Genomic DNA, 15,651 nt, shown 5'->3' on the forward strand with positions numbered 1-15,651 from the left:
AACTTTAAATTAGAAATCACAGTTGATTCTTTTATGGCACAACGCCTTTCTTTGCGCCCTTGCAAGAGACCGGAAGGTGCTGCAGATCAAAGATAAAAGCGCCTTCCGACAGGTTTTAAATTGAATGAAAAAAAAAGTTGGAAGGTGTCACGATAGCAGAAAGTTACGGAAGATACATTTCATTATCAGTTCCACAGCTCCGTGAGATATATTAATTTCCTCCCCCATCCACTCGCTCCAGGTGCAATTTATGCCCGATGAATAATTACCAATACTTTGTAGCAAAGTTTCTGCCAACAAGATTAATGTAATTCTCTATTAAACTTGTCAAAAGCATCATTCAATGCCTGACTCATCAAAGAGTCTCGTTTGAAATGGATGGTTAAAGGCGGTGTATACACGCCAAAGACATCTGGCTATAGTTTAGAGTAATATTGCACGTCTTAATACAGGACAAAAGTTTAGGTATCTACATATAATTAAATTGATTCAAAAAGGAAAAAATGATGCTTCAAAAAGTTGTTCTTTCTGTTGCTTAAGCGAGATCAGTTATTAAGAAGACTTTAAAAACTTTGCTAACACTTGATTGACTCATTTCATTCAAAGAATTTAATTTAACTTTACAGACTTTAATTTGCCTCTTAACTCAAGTTTCATTTTATATCCTCATAAAAGTTTATTTTTTAAACATGTTGAATTAAAGAGTACGAGGCACGCTTCAAAGCAGAAACTTACTTCCACATTGATAACATAGCTATTCGTATGTTTATATATTTTATCAACAAGCTTGTCCGCATACAAGTTACTTCTGTGTTTATTGTGCAATAGAAACTGTTTTGACTTCTGAAAAAGTCTAATTCAACCTTTTAACGTCATACTTTAAAATTTCCTCAAGTATTCAAAGCATCATGAGATGCAGCTTCGGTGCACATCAACTGAATTGTAAATTAAATCGTGTTCCTCAAGAAAGAATCAACAGAATTTTGCCCAACATTACGTACATATTTGCTGAACGTGAGCCAAGAAGCCGCCCCCGCAGGATTCGCCCATCGACGCGAGCTCATCGGAGAGGAACTCGAGGAGCATCTGGGAGCCGCTGGTTGTGGCGCTATCCGGCACTCTTGTGTATCCTCCAATGAACTCTCCAATCAAGTTAGATGCCAGGGAGTCGCCATCGCGAATCTTGAGGTACTGCGAGGCGCACGGCAGGCGGAAGAAGTCCAGCTTGAAGCGGATGTGACACCTGTCGTCTGCCTGTACCAACCAGAACGTCCTGCCTGGACAGCTGCGTGACGAGGAGGCGATAAGACGGCGAGACTTCACAGCTCCCAGATGCACAATGCATCCACAGCGACAACCTGGCCCAATTTCCGCTATCACCTCTGGCCTGTCGGCTGGCACCTCGCCAGTGAGTGAGTTGCCCGAGCCATAGAGGCACTCCCAAGTGCCAGATTCTGGACCACCACAGCGCTCGGTCTCCACGGCGGGACCCTGTTGATGAGCAAGAAATTGGAGAGGAATTAATTTTCGCCATGCATTGTGATATTTTAATTTACAGCTGCGACCTATGCAGACATCATAGAATAATTTCACCATTAGCGACACTGTCACAAATGATGATAAAGCAAGCTGAAGTGGCGGGAAATGAAAGTCGCCATAATATAAAGGGTTAATCTGGGATTCATCTCCATTCTTTCTACCCAGCTTCCGATAGGCGGCGATGGTAAATGTCCCCTTCTTTGCTCGCGGGTTATTGACTGAAACTCAATAGAAGAGGAGAGGAAATTGGAATATTGTTGCGTTAATATGCTAAAAGTTTTCCATGAAATACAGTATCCTAAAAGCGTAAATGATAAATGAATCAAGAGTTCGCTGAATAGCACAGAAATATTAATTTTGGTTGGAAATTGAGTGAATTATAAAGAATTCATTTGCAGATTTGTTTTTCACAAAGCACATTTCATATTGAATGCTGTTGTACAAAGGCTGTTGATTTACCATACATCGAGGAAATATTCATGAGACTGAATTACAATTTCGATAAATTGTGCTGTACAAAAGGTAATTGTTGATCAATTTCGCGCATTCAATGGATGTTCTTTTATCAATGAATTTATGCGTCTGTTATCGACATTTATATTTTGTTTTGAAATGAATAAAATATTACTTTTATTTCTTGATGACAGTCTAAATTATCAGTTCGTTAAACGAACAGCTGACTCGATCTATTTATCAGTATATGTAACGTGATTATCTATAAACAATGATTAATGTGATGGTTGTAACGTTCAGAATTTTCATCACTCAAAACAAGACTCAAAATATGAAATCTGGTCGAGACAACTCGCGTAAATGTGAAAAAGTCATCACTCTAAAAGCTAAAACTGCCAATTCTCCAAGCATCGCATACTTTTGACACCCTCAAATAATCACATTTTGCAGCAATAATAAAGTTTTCTTTATTGAACAGAAAGTAGAGTAGAAAGTATATAGCAAATTAGGAATTTAATTGGATGGTGTGGGCATTTTTCCAGCTGAGATGAAAAGTCTTAAACACTTCCGCCTTCCCACAGATGCATCCCACTCTCCGGTCTATAGTGGAATGAGCAATTTGTCAGTGTTTCTAATTGAATCGGAAATTGGTGATTCCTCCTACTCCCCCTGCTCAACTGACAATTTCGACAGAGCGTCAGATGGTCTATCCGCAGGCGTGTCATCCTCACTATCCTTGGTCTCGCCACTGTCATCCGCATCGTCTCGTGAGAATTGCTCTGAAAATGCCGCGGAGCCAACATCAATAATTGCGCCGCTCGAGTAGCGCTTCGATACACCTTTGTCAACGTTCACATCAAAAGCACCTGTGGTGGGAACAGGTTCTGGGGGTTGTGGTTCTTCCTCCGCCACGTCAACTCGTGTTTGCTCTATTTGACGGCACGGAGTGTCATCAGTGCTGAAGAGAAAGCCCAAATCTCCGTGATTGTAAATAGAATTGACCATAGATACTGCCTCGGCCGAATCAGTGATTGAAATTGCATTGAGTCCCGTGAGAATGTTCATTATCTCATGCAAGATATTCCGCTGCTGTCCATCCAGCAACGCCTTTCTCACGCTGGATTGCAAGGCTTTCAGCACGGACATGACGTGTTGGGACTCAGTTTTAAAGCGCACCGAGGCAGCTCTTAAGTCCTCTCGATTGCTATTGATGATCTGCAGAGTGTGCTCCAGGTGTTCGATTCTCCTGTGTGCTTCCGACAGCTCACGCTCAATTGCCTTCTCCCGTCCAACTGCTTTGTCATGTGTCCTCGCCTTTCCCATCAACACCTCATGGCTCCGCTGCAGATTCTCGTACTGTCCCGCCATCCGATCGATGACCTCAATCTGCTCCTGGGTGCTCCTCACCAGTCTCGCCTTCTCCACGGCATTCACCCGCGCCTGGCTCTTCAGCTCCGTCAGCGTGGCCAGCATCTTCCGCTTTTCCTCCTGAAGACGCTCATGTGTGACCAGGATTTTGTCCAGTTCATTTGTCAGTGCTATATTCTCCCGGACAAGTCGCTGAGTGTGAGCGGCCACTCTTAAATGGGTGCTTTTAGTGAACTCATTAGAAAGCTGTAGGAGTCGACTTTCCACCTCCTTCTTCAGTCTGTCCTTCCCAATCACGTTGTTCCTCTCCATTTCGTACAACTTGTCCTCATGTCTCCTCTGCTGATCCCGCAGCTGCGCCTCCTGGGCATCAAACTTTGCCAGAATTTCATCTCTCTGTATCCTGAATTCTTCCAGTGAGTTCAGTTTCCCCGTCAGCAGCTTAATCTCCGAGGTGAGCTGATCATACATTGCCTTATACTTCGAATCCCACTCTTTCAGTCTATTCTGAGCCTCTCTGCCCTCCTCTTCTCTCACATTATTCAACTCTATCAGCTTCTCTTCCAGCTCCCGGATAACATCCACCTTCTCAAGCAATGTCCTGTTGAGGTATGCTGTGATGTCGGACTTGTCCTCCTGCAACTGCTTCATTTTTGCCTCAAGGTCTTCAATCTGCTCCTCTACCTTGGCGTTGTGCGTTCTCAACCGAGCCAATTTGTTGTTGAGATCCTGAATGGTGAGCTCGTAGAATTGCTTATCTAGGCTGGGCAGGGTGTCGCCCTCCTTCTTCTCCTTGGGCGGCTTCTTTTTTTTCTCCTTCTTCTTCTTGCCAGCCATATCGCACAATTAACTCCCAGGAAGAAAGTGTTGTTTCAGCCACGTCGTTTTTGCAACTAAACAATCCCTCACCCACGGGGGTTTCTCAGGAAAAAGCTTGTACACAATTCTCCGGTGGAAAAACCACTGCCTGTTATTCGAAGCTCAAGAACCCACCTACACAGCACACAAGTGTGGTTTTTTACTCAATCCCACCCTATTGACAAAACAAATTTTATTTGAGATACTATGGAAACCAAGTCGAGTGCGGCATCTAACTGTAAACTTACCCTCAGCCACATCAACTGCCAGGCAATATTGATATTGATTCCCGGCACTCCTCAATCGACACAACTCGCGAATATGGCAAATAAATTCCCAATTCGCAACAATAAATAATACGAAAATTTAACACTACACGGTTCTGCTCTCTCGTCTTGAGGACCTCGCCATCGAACCCGCACTTGGTTGTATACACTCCTGATACAAATCAGATTTTCTGCATAATGGCATTTGTGCCACGCAGTATAGAGATTTTACACATACAACTGTTTGCATTTCCACTTTGGCTCGACATTGGGATACATTTTGGCCGTACTTCCCTGTATTTTGATTAATTTTCCGATTTAGCCGTGGTTCCCCAGCAGATATCTTCCCACGGAATACATACACCTTATATGTGTTTCATAGCAAAAAGCAATCGCCAAGGGGTCTACAATTGCTTTTATTCGGAATTTTCTCGACGTTGTATTTCACTGTACGCGCACAAAATCCATTTTTGGTATTTTGTGCGATGTCTGTTGACTTTATTTGCGTGCAAATAAATAATTATAGAGCTCCCCTAATCATAACAATACACGTTAATAGAAATTTTCCACCCAGGAGAAATTGCATCACTGAGCATTGTATTCGAAAACGCGCATCCTAAAAGCTCTTCCTCAGTGAAATGATGATTTTCGGAATTTGAATGCGTACATTGCCATAAATCTTCACATCGTACACATCGCACACTTTGCTCAGCACAAGAGGTGAGGTGGCACAAGCCCTGTAGGACTAGCTAGGAAAATTATGCGAAATGAGTTTATAAGGTCTACCCCATAGATATTGCTGCTCAAGTAAGACGGATTGCGAAACAAGCTCTATCTAACTCATACACGGATGCCACTGCACGAAATCCCCCTAAATACCACACAGAATCATTTGCAGACTCATAAATACTGAATTCAAGAGAGGAAAAGTTGATGGCAAGCACTGTTTAATCACTGTAGCACATGCTGATACTATTGATTTTGAATTACAAATCTAATAGCTCTTTAATGGTTATCGCTCGTCACCACATTCGACGAGAACTAATTGTCGATAAATATACATGATTTAACGTAGTATAAGTTAAATTCGTGATATATTTTATGAGATGGCTTTGCCAAACGTATGAGAGAAGTTGAGATGGAGGAATAAAAGCGCGGAATGGAAAATAAACTCAATTTTGACAAACCAAACAGAGGTGTTGTTTCTCGGAAATTCCAATTTAAGATTGGGATTTGATGGCTCTTTGCGTGGATGGCATGATTTTTTCTCTCGAATTCATCCACCCATAATCCCAGATAATAGAATGGAAGTGCCAAGTCATTCACTTTAAACTGTTTGATTTTCATGAAAATCAGAAAAATTTCAACTATATATCACAATTTAAATAATTTCAGAGTTGTTAATTCTTAAGCTTAAGAGCAAACTAAATATGTAGAATTGTTAGTCAAATTTAGCCTCATGCACCTAAATTATTCATTGAAAAATGTTTGTGAAATATTTCATATCTTTCTTTAAATGGTGCAACTTACTTCGCAAAATTTGGCTCCGTATCGCGGAGGTGGTGAATCGCAGAATCGATAACGATTCCTCGTGCCCCCGGCACACGTTGTGGAGCACGGTGTCCACTCGCTGAAGGGTCCCCAACCGCCAGTGTCTTGCTCTGCAAAGAAGAGAAGGGAAAAATATAGCGTTAAACGGAGCATATTCACTGTTTTGTATACCATCAAAACTTTAGCTTTTATAGCGGGTATTGTGCAACTTTTAAATAATGATTATTTGATCCTGTCGCAGTTGACAAATGTTGATTAATCACCAAATTATAAATGCGATGGCTTTCCGGTCGCAATAACAGTGGCTGGCTGGTAAATAAAATATCCGCCGCTGTGACACGGGTTCTAATTATCCTTTCAGTGCCGTCTATAACTCTGTGTTAGTTCCAAATAGCTTTCGTGGGGAAAAGTGACTGTATACGGACACTTTCGTGTATTCCCGGACGCCTGCATGCCTTATTGCAGAGCTTTTCCTGCATTTACCACGTATTAAGAGAATCAGGTGTATATGTTCGCCAAATCGCATTCACAGACAGCACAGAGCCCCTCACTGTTTTGCCATGCATCCAATAGGCGTTCACCTCATTGTCACATGGCAATGTGGATGGGGTGTATGTGTACGAGATGTGGTGAAAACTCCACATCCGCAATTTGTGCGATTCCATGAGTGAACACATTCACTTGTCTATTTGCATCCAACTCATTGTCCTCTAAACTATAGTGTCATAGTGAGTGATTTTCCGTGCATTCTTTTCACAGAATTTCATTACCTTCATGTGTACATCATTCCGTAAAGATATCTGCACAGCATCAAGACAATTCCTATTATATGTGTGTTGCTAATTTTGCAAATTATAGCAAAATGAGATTAGCAAATGAGAAATTGCAAAGACTAAAAGACTTATTAAAACTATTTGCTTTTTAAACAGAAAATAATTCCACTGCTTCCTGCATATTTCGCATATTAGCTCACACATCATAATTGGGTTATTATTACAATGAGTTGACCGCAAAATGCAAACGAATAAAATATATTTTATCGGGAAATTGTGAACCACAATCTGGATGTGCAGAATATTTAGAGAGAATACGTTCATTTAATTTAAAAAGCATGTTTCAACTGCTTTTTATTCGGAATGATAAAGCACGCTAATTTTTTTTAAAGGAAATACAATTTTATGAGAATTTTCAAGACTTTATTTTTTCTTAGGGCACCATTTTATATTTACGTAACTCAAATCAGAGAAGGAAGATACTTTAAAACCTTGCAAACTCAAGTTTATTTAGTTCGTTTAAATTACAATATTCTCGCTTTTACTAATAGGTTTATTTTCTGTGCTGTTGTTACAAAGTTGTAGTTCACAAATATTTTGATTATGGCATAGAGTGATTTAGATAATTTATTTGCGCACAAAATCATTTATTTTCCCGCCAAAGTGTATCCCTGGGCAAAGGTTCTTTCTCAACAGTAAATACTATATTTTTGTTGGGAAATTCACCATCCTGAACTTTTTCTTATACATACATACTATTTATATATTACATGCAAACGTAAAGTACGATGTTACCGACAGAAATTGAAACCCGAGGCTTACTCAACTCTCAATGCAGTTTAGTTGCAGTGCAGTAAGCCGATTGCTGATGGTTTTATAATGTAAGAAGTCCTCAGAAGTACAGGACGGGAGATTTATACTATTTCACTCAAGAGAGATGCTCCATAATACACAGAAGGAGGAAAAGTCGGAGAGAAATTAAATTTACAGATTATACGAGGCATGCAACATTGGCAGGATATTTGCAGAGGCATAAGCCTACGAATATCAACTGGTGAAACCGCCTAAGTGTTTATTACCAATGTAATTGACAATGGAATTTGGAGAGGTTTTTCCCTTTTGTGTGCGCAATAAAATTAATTTTCCTGGAAAAGTATTCCTAGTTCTTCCAATTCCGCAAATTCGCAGATAGAATTTATTTTTCCCATGGAATGGGAAATTGGTTTGCTGACTGTCCTCGTTAACTTTTTAATTAATATCAGACGGATTTACAGTAATGTCTTTGTGAGCTTAAGTCATCCAATACCATTGATTGATAAATCATGAAATGTTGCAAAATAGCATATTGATTTTGCAGAGTACAATTGATTGCACATTTTCAAATGTTCAAAAACTGTGATGTAATTCCTTTTCATATTTCAATTTTCTTTGTGTGAAAATTGTATGAACACCACCGACATTATGTATGCCTCTCTTGGATGCCAGAACAACGATTTTTCAACACAGATTCTACGAACGACAGAAGATAGTGATCTGGCGTCCTCAGACGAAAATTGAATGGAATGAAAAATTGACTTTGGGATTAACAATATGCTCTTGAGCGACTGACAAGAGTACTTCTGGAAGGACAGGCAAAAGGGAAAATCGATTGGAACAATAAGAGAAAATCCTGGAAAATCTCTCCATTCATTCTATTGTCATTTTTGCAATGGAACAATTAATATTATGTTGCATTCTCTATGCTTTTCCCTTCAATTTCGTAATACTTAAATCCTAGGATTGTAATATTCATCAAATGATTGTTTTTTTATTATCTCTTTTTTGTGATAAATTCACAGTGTAAGTCTGCTGTTATCGATTAGTGAAAATATGCACTTGATACACAGTCATGATTTATATTGCAGTTGGTGAGTTTCGCCAATTACTCAAGGAAAATATGTATGTACTTTATCATAGTCAACGCTTACGGCGAAATGATAACTCTCAGAATAGGTGTTAGAGATGGATGTCAGTAATCATGGCACTGCACTGCATTGAATCGCAAAAATCTAGACAAATCTCGAACAAGGATCATAATCAGTGAAAATTTAAGGAAGATTGTGTTGATTTGCAAAACTTTTGCTACCCTTCTGTGAGCTGCTATATTGTTGCCTATCGGCAAAGTGCGAAAGTATGGGTGAGTAGTTTAGAAGGAAAAGTATTCTGGTCATGTAGGGAAATCTATATGATATTGTGGGATGATATTAAAATATGGGAAATGGAGCAAAGTTTTGATTGATTATCACCTTCTCCTAAGTCCATCAACATGACATCATTGACATTCAACTTGTGATGAATTTATGGCAATACACAACTTTTCTCTCCACCAACTTATCTCCAAGAGCCTATTAATCAAAAGTGTTGGAGTGTTTATCGCCAATGGGAAATCTTATGATCATTTGTTACGGATTATTTGTTATTATGTCAACCATGATAAATAATTAAATTTCCTCTCTGCATTTGCTATGAAGAGTGAAATGTAAATCTCAACCAATTACATTTCCATTATATCACTTTCCTTTGTAATCTTCTTCGTCTTGCTTGTGCTGGAAATTGATGGTGAAATTTTGCTTGGCATGTAGAAATTTATAAATAAAATCATAAATATTTGTTTCGTTTATGGAAATTTCGAGGAAAAATTAAATGGCAGTTTTTTCCCCGTGAGCTGTCGGTGCGAATGAGTATCCTTCAGGCCCAGGTTAGGTGAGGCAGCTCCATCAAAGAGGCACTCACCATGCAAGAATGGAAGGCATATCAGGTTCACGTCTTTAGAGTATTTGAACAGATTTTCCAGACATATTTTTTGTATAATAACATTATAACGATCCCAATTCTCTCCCACAATTTGCACCTTGAGCGCTTGAGTGTGGGGGACGGAAGTGAGAATGAAGAACACAAAGTACATGGGAATTTCCAATCTGAGAGCAATAAGGAGAATTTCTTAAACGATGGATGGAAGATATGGCGGAAAAACATTTTGTGCGTATGTTTCTCCGCGTGGTATGATTATGATGATAGTGAAACGTGTTTGAAAAGTAACGTGTTTGAAACCATGGCAAATACAATGGGTGGGTGATAAATATACGACCCTCCAGTGGGTACAATATGAGCTGAAAAGATGCGAAAAAGGCGATAATGGAGGTAAATTGTGGGCCCAGTGCCTACAAAAGATTCACTTTACAAAATGATGCGGTGATTTGTGTTGCCATTAAATTTGAATATGAAAATGGAAATGTTTATTCAACTGTACACACGATGGTTCTGTCGCCCAAGGAAAGCTTTTACCACACTCTTTGCCGCCACTTTCGCCCATTCACCTCCTCCAATCACTCTTTTTTCGTCACTTTTGCCTTTGTCATTGCATTTCATATACTTTCCTGTCTTCTGCGTCTTCTGGTATTGAACAAACAGAAGAAGGGAAGCAAAAAAAAAACTACATGCGTCATTTGCTTCCAGTTTTCTTCAATTCATCTTGATGCTGAAGCATGAAGTGTACGCTATACAATCAGCATAGATTCACAATTGATTTATGTTGGAAATTACATTTAATTAAATAAATGTAATACTATGCAGAACATATTAATATAAATTATGAATTTGAGTTTATTGGGGGGAGGGATTTTTTAAAATTCATTCCAGTGTCAAAGAATAAGCCTATTTTATATGCAATATCTACATTTTTTCACTTGATAGTTGCACAAACTCTTTTTGCTCAAAATTGAACGACTAATCTCAATGTCTGTTCCATCATTTCCCACTTGAGCAAATGTTTATTGCGGTGTGTCCCAAAGCTTTTCACACAAGTTCCAAATATTTTCAATTCCCAACAGCATTTAACAGCGACGATGGTGACCATAAATCTTCATTCGATTCCAAAATTGAATCGGATTTCTAGGTTGTGGGTAAAGTGATTGATTGTTAGCGGTTTTACGTTATGAGTCCATCATTCCATTTTGAGTCTGAACACTGAAATCGTGCTTCACTTTTTTCCCGCTATCATGCATTTGTGGTAAATGCAAATGAAATAGTAAATTGATTAGCGGATGCGGTGAAATGCAGTCTCCATCCACTCCATGTAATTGCGACACACTCTATTTAATCGGCTCATGGCTTTCCTATTGTTACACCCCATGGAGCTTGCTTTTAAATAAAGTATAAAGAAATTACTATTATATGGGCTGTCCATCTCTCATTCATGTCCATTATGATATGTATGTTTTGTGAGAGTCACAGAGCATCATCGGAAATAGCCGATAAATCATATTCAATTCTACCATGCTATTAGCATAGCTGCGGATAATCACAATAAATTCCCATATTTAGCGAATGAAATGAAAAACAAATTTTCATGATGACACGCTTCTCAAAATAAATTAATATGTGTGAATTATATGTCAATATTATCTCTGCAATATATGTACGTGAAAATTTGCTTGTGGCTAGCAATAATTTTCAATTTGAATTGGAGGTCACGAAGAGGAATCGATATACAAGCGGATGAGGTGAAAAAAAGGTCTTGGTATTATGCGAAAATAACTTAATAAAAGGGATATAAAATTTCACCTAATTTTCCTGTCTTTTATAAATATATTTTTACGACTCCCATTTGCTGACTTGGCTCGGATTCGGTCCTTACTTCTTCTGGGGATTTGAAAGAGATTGGAGAGAAACTAAAGCTACGGTTATTACTTCAATAAATTTGACCTTTCTCAATGCTCAACTTTAAACTTTTCTTTCGATTTGTTATTTCATGTGAATTTCATTTTCTCTGATTATTTGACAATTCTTGCTTAAGCTCTTATTATTCCTCAATTTTTGCGTGAATATCTATTTAGGGAGCTCATCGTTTTCACATTTTCATTGTGATTCACCGGTTTATAGGATCAAGGATTAGCAAACAATTACGCTTTTTATGTGAAATCCATATTGCGGAGGTTTTACGATGGCACACCAATTTAGACACAAGACGAATTTTCCATACAAAATTGGGTCATTTTATTGGTTAATCAAATGATGTGCCGTCGAAATGGTTCGGGATGTTCCCATAGGAACATTTTCACCATTTTCAGGAACCATGGAGTGTAAATGGCAAAGCAATGAAAAGTCCAAAACAAAATGAAATTTTCCCTTTTATGACTATTAATTAAATAGAGTCAAGTGTATCGTTAAGTGGTTGTGGAGAACCCCACAATTATATCGACCTTATCGTAAATTGGACACCCACATATTGGGCAAAGGAAAAAGGTTTATGGCGAAAGCTATCAGAATGTGTGGAGTAAAATTCCTCTTGAGAGACATATAAATTCTACTTTATGTATGGGAAGAGAGTGAGAGAGAGAGGGAGAAGAAATATCTTTCATTAATACTTTTTCAGTAATTGGCGTGCAATTCTCTTTCACGAGAAAACAAAGCTTTCTTTGTGCAACACTGAATGATAGTACGGATTCCGATGAACATCATGATCGTGCTCTTTTAAATGTGGAGAAAAAAAACCAAAACCATCAGTTAAATTGTTGTATAGAGAGCTTCGACAGGAAACTGAAAGGAAGGGATGTTCATTAAGAGCAATCTTTTCTCAAATTTCACATTCAATGATTTTCAACAAATATTCATTATATACTTCTATTGATACATCTCATCACAATTGTATATCGTAATCTCTTTCCCAACAACCCTGAACCATACGTTGCCAAAAGTTTCCCATACATTTTACCGTGCTGAATAGCAGCATAAATTTTTAATGAGAAAGTCTGCAAAATTTTCTTCCTTACATCGCAACACTTTCCGCGTGATGGTGAGTAAAATTCACTTGATATTGCGGTTGAGCGTAAGACAATATAAATCATGTTCTCGCACTTTCTTGCATGAAATTTACAAGGTAATATCAACATTGAGGATATTAAGGGAAATTGCATAAATGAATAGATTTGTTTCCATTTAACGTCTCCACGTAAAGCAAATTTACCACCTCATATGAAGCTCTTCTGTAACATATTGACATCATGAGACATTTTGCATAATTTTCATATAACTTAATAAATTCTTCATTGGAATACATGGGGGAGTCATTGAAAATGCGTCCGTATAGTATCTTCAGGTACGATCTAAAACTGATATATTGATTTTGGAAAGCCATTTTAAAATTATTAAATGAAGATATATTGCGATGAGATATAGAAGACGGATTGCAGTGAGTCAATTAAGAAAAATATAACTTTTAATTGAAAAGTTGAAATAATGAATTCAGTTGAAACTTTTTGACAATTTCACATATTCTTTATCTCACAATTTCATTTTATAAAATAACTTTTCCTCTAATTCATTCTTATATATACATACAACGTCGATACCGCCTTCGTATGGCAAAGTTTTCACTCCTTTGAGTAATATTTTTCCGCACTGAGACTCCCTTTCATGTCACTGATATTGCGATGCGAGCGAGTAACGAATAAGTATCTTGTCTTGTATTGCTTGCATGGCGAACATGTTACCGATTGATTGCAGAAAGGTATGTAATTGTAGAGCAATTGAAAGCTCATTGAGAGAAACTTTCCGTTGCAAAGTTACAGAATGGCAAAAGAAACATAAAATATACTTCACATGAGAGGATAAATATACATACAAGTACACATATTTAGGAGGATTGTATATTTCTCCACTGCTCAAGTTGAAACTTACTTGGTGGCTGTTCACAATAGTCGACAAATCAATTTGTCTGACAGAGAAATCAGTAAAGCGAAATGTCTCACAGAAAGGAAATTTCTTCTTCCATCCTAACAGAATGCTCCTCTGCACATAGTTTACTTTCAAGCAGAAAAGTTGGACAATACTATTTCAATTTATTGCTGTGTGGTCTGAACTAAACCATCAATCTATTGTACACTCTCGGTAATCTTTTCCTAGTATTAAACGGATATCGATTCCTAAATGTCCCTAACAACCTGCAATCATTCACCGTTTGACTTCAAAATTGGTCAGTTGCAAAGTTCTTGGCCACCAATATTTACAATTCGCATTAATACACATTCACCGTGTGTATATAACGAGTGCTTTCTCGTTAGGTGGAAAATCATAGATACATTGAGAGTTGGTGTGTACAATTTGCATTCTCTTCATCTGAATTAATTAAAACCCATTTCAAATATAATTGAACCGCATTTTATATTTCCGTTCATTTTCATTTATTTTACGTTCTTACTTTTCCATGACGCAATTCCATTTAGATTTTTCCACTGAATCCGCGTATTTTGATCAAATGTATGAATGTGTAATGAGGGCAACAGTGAAAATGCTGTGCAAAAGTTCGCAGAAAATTTTAGAGTAGTTGTGTTTATGATCCAGGTTTGAAATTACATATGTAGTTACGTTCGGGAATAGAAGCCACGGATGAACATAACTATCTCTGCAACATAATACTTTCTGCATAGGATGGTGTTATGAAATTTTAATAGATTGTCACCCAGCGAGACGGTAAATAAAATAGCTTGCCATAAAGAGCTCATAACTGAGGTGATTTGTAGAAAAGGGGACAAGTCTCCGAGGACAGAGGTATACTTCATAGTTATTGTTTACAGCAGAGCCACGCAGTTTGCTTTCCGAGGAACATGTTTTGCATTGCAACTCCGCCCAGATAACCATCCCTCTCGCCCTCAGAAATATGTACAAGCCGAGAGCGACAACCTGTACTTCCGACCATCCAAACTAACATCCAAGCCAGCACACAAGATGATAAGATATTCCCATTGCTATTTATCAAATAAACATAAAAGGGCTTCATATTCTACTAACCCGAAAATATATTTTTGTTTACTCTCGTGATATTTCATCCATCTTTTGCAATATTTCTTCATATTCACCCCATATGGTTGCGATGGAGAGAAAATTTCCGACACTGCCTTTTGCTGGAAAATGAGATTGGAAAATTCTTGCATAGAAACCTCTCAAGAAAAACATTATGTGTGCCTCTTCCCTACAAAATTGCTTCAAGGAAGTTACCCCGAAAATCCCATATCACATACAGGAGAGACTTATGAAGAAAGAGTGCCGCAATATATCCAAATTATTCACTCATGCATTCGGATACGTTCTGCAGAAAGGAATGCATATGAATGTGTTATTTTCATAAATGGCGATGACTGATGGAAATGCTCATTGCATGAAGTTTTATATGAATTTTTATGAAATTTTTATCAATGAAAATGTCGCAAAATTTGCAATATTCAGCATAATCACAACTGCAGTTTGCATGTTCCTGACAAAGACTGTAATATTATAGTTATTATTGAGTGTAGAGTAAGATTAAATTCCACTTTTACGTCTTTGATCTAATCCTAATGAACCATTAATTGAACTACTGTAAATATGTACCAATCGTAATTCAATACACACACTCTATCGTCCACTCTTGCCCGCATATTGCCTGAAATAATGTTGTATTTGTATCTCACAAATGAGTATACATTGAGTGAGTTACATGACAATGCAATTTCATCTCTAACAAGAAGAACTTTAATTAATGCAGTGAGAGAGGTTACAAATTCTGGGTCAGTGTTTAATGCTTTGCACATTAAATTAAACAAATACGTATTTCCCTGTACAATCGCATTTCCTCCCCCAACCATTATATTATCCATAAATGTGGTAACATTGGGATATTTGAATTATTCTAACATGGAAACCGCACTACCTGTTTCGAGATTTTACCATGTTTAAGCAATTCGACCAAATGTGATATGAGACTTTTATGTTCTACTGACCTATAAAATGTGGCCTAATGTTGATTTGTGGTCCGTTTCTGTGGCATC

The 15,651-nt window shown here is 37.9% G+C and overlaps 2 protein-coding genes across 2 annotated transcripts in view; both read right to left on the reverse strand.

The window, feature by feature from the left end:
* LOC132260580 (uncharacterized) overlaps positions 1-15,651 on the reverse strand; it is a 36,725-nt gene that overhangs the window by 3,959 nt on the left and 17,115 nt on the right. Inside the window, exons 4-5 of the mRNA XM_059758839.1 lie at positions 6,015-6,145; positions 1,002-1,491 (exon numbers count right to left, since the gene is read on the reverse strand). Of these exons, the coding sequence (XP_059614822.1) occupies positions 1,002-1,491; positions 6,015-6,145 (621 nt within the window). The remainder of the gene's footprint in view (positions 1-1,001; positions 1,492-6,014; positions 6,146-15,651) is intronic.
* LOC132257092 (cilia- and flagella-associated protein 157) lies at positions 2,653-4,395 on the reverse strand. Its single transcript, XM_059753825.1, has one exon. The coding sequence runs from the start codon at positions 4,195-4,197 to the stop codon at positions 2,653-2,655; it is 1,545 nt and encodes a 514-aa protein (XP_059609808.1). The 5' UTR covers positions 4,198-4,395.

This window comes from Phlebotomus argentipes, unplaced genomic scaffold (genome assembly GCF_947086385.1).
Source record: "Phlebotomus argentipes unplaced genomic scaffold, Phlebotomus argentipes genome assembly contig_6, whole genome shotgun sequence".
NCBI lineage: Eukaryota > Metazoa > Arthropoda > Insecta > Diptera > Psychodidae > Phlebotomus > Phlebotomus argentipes.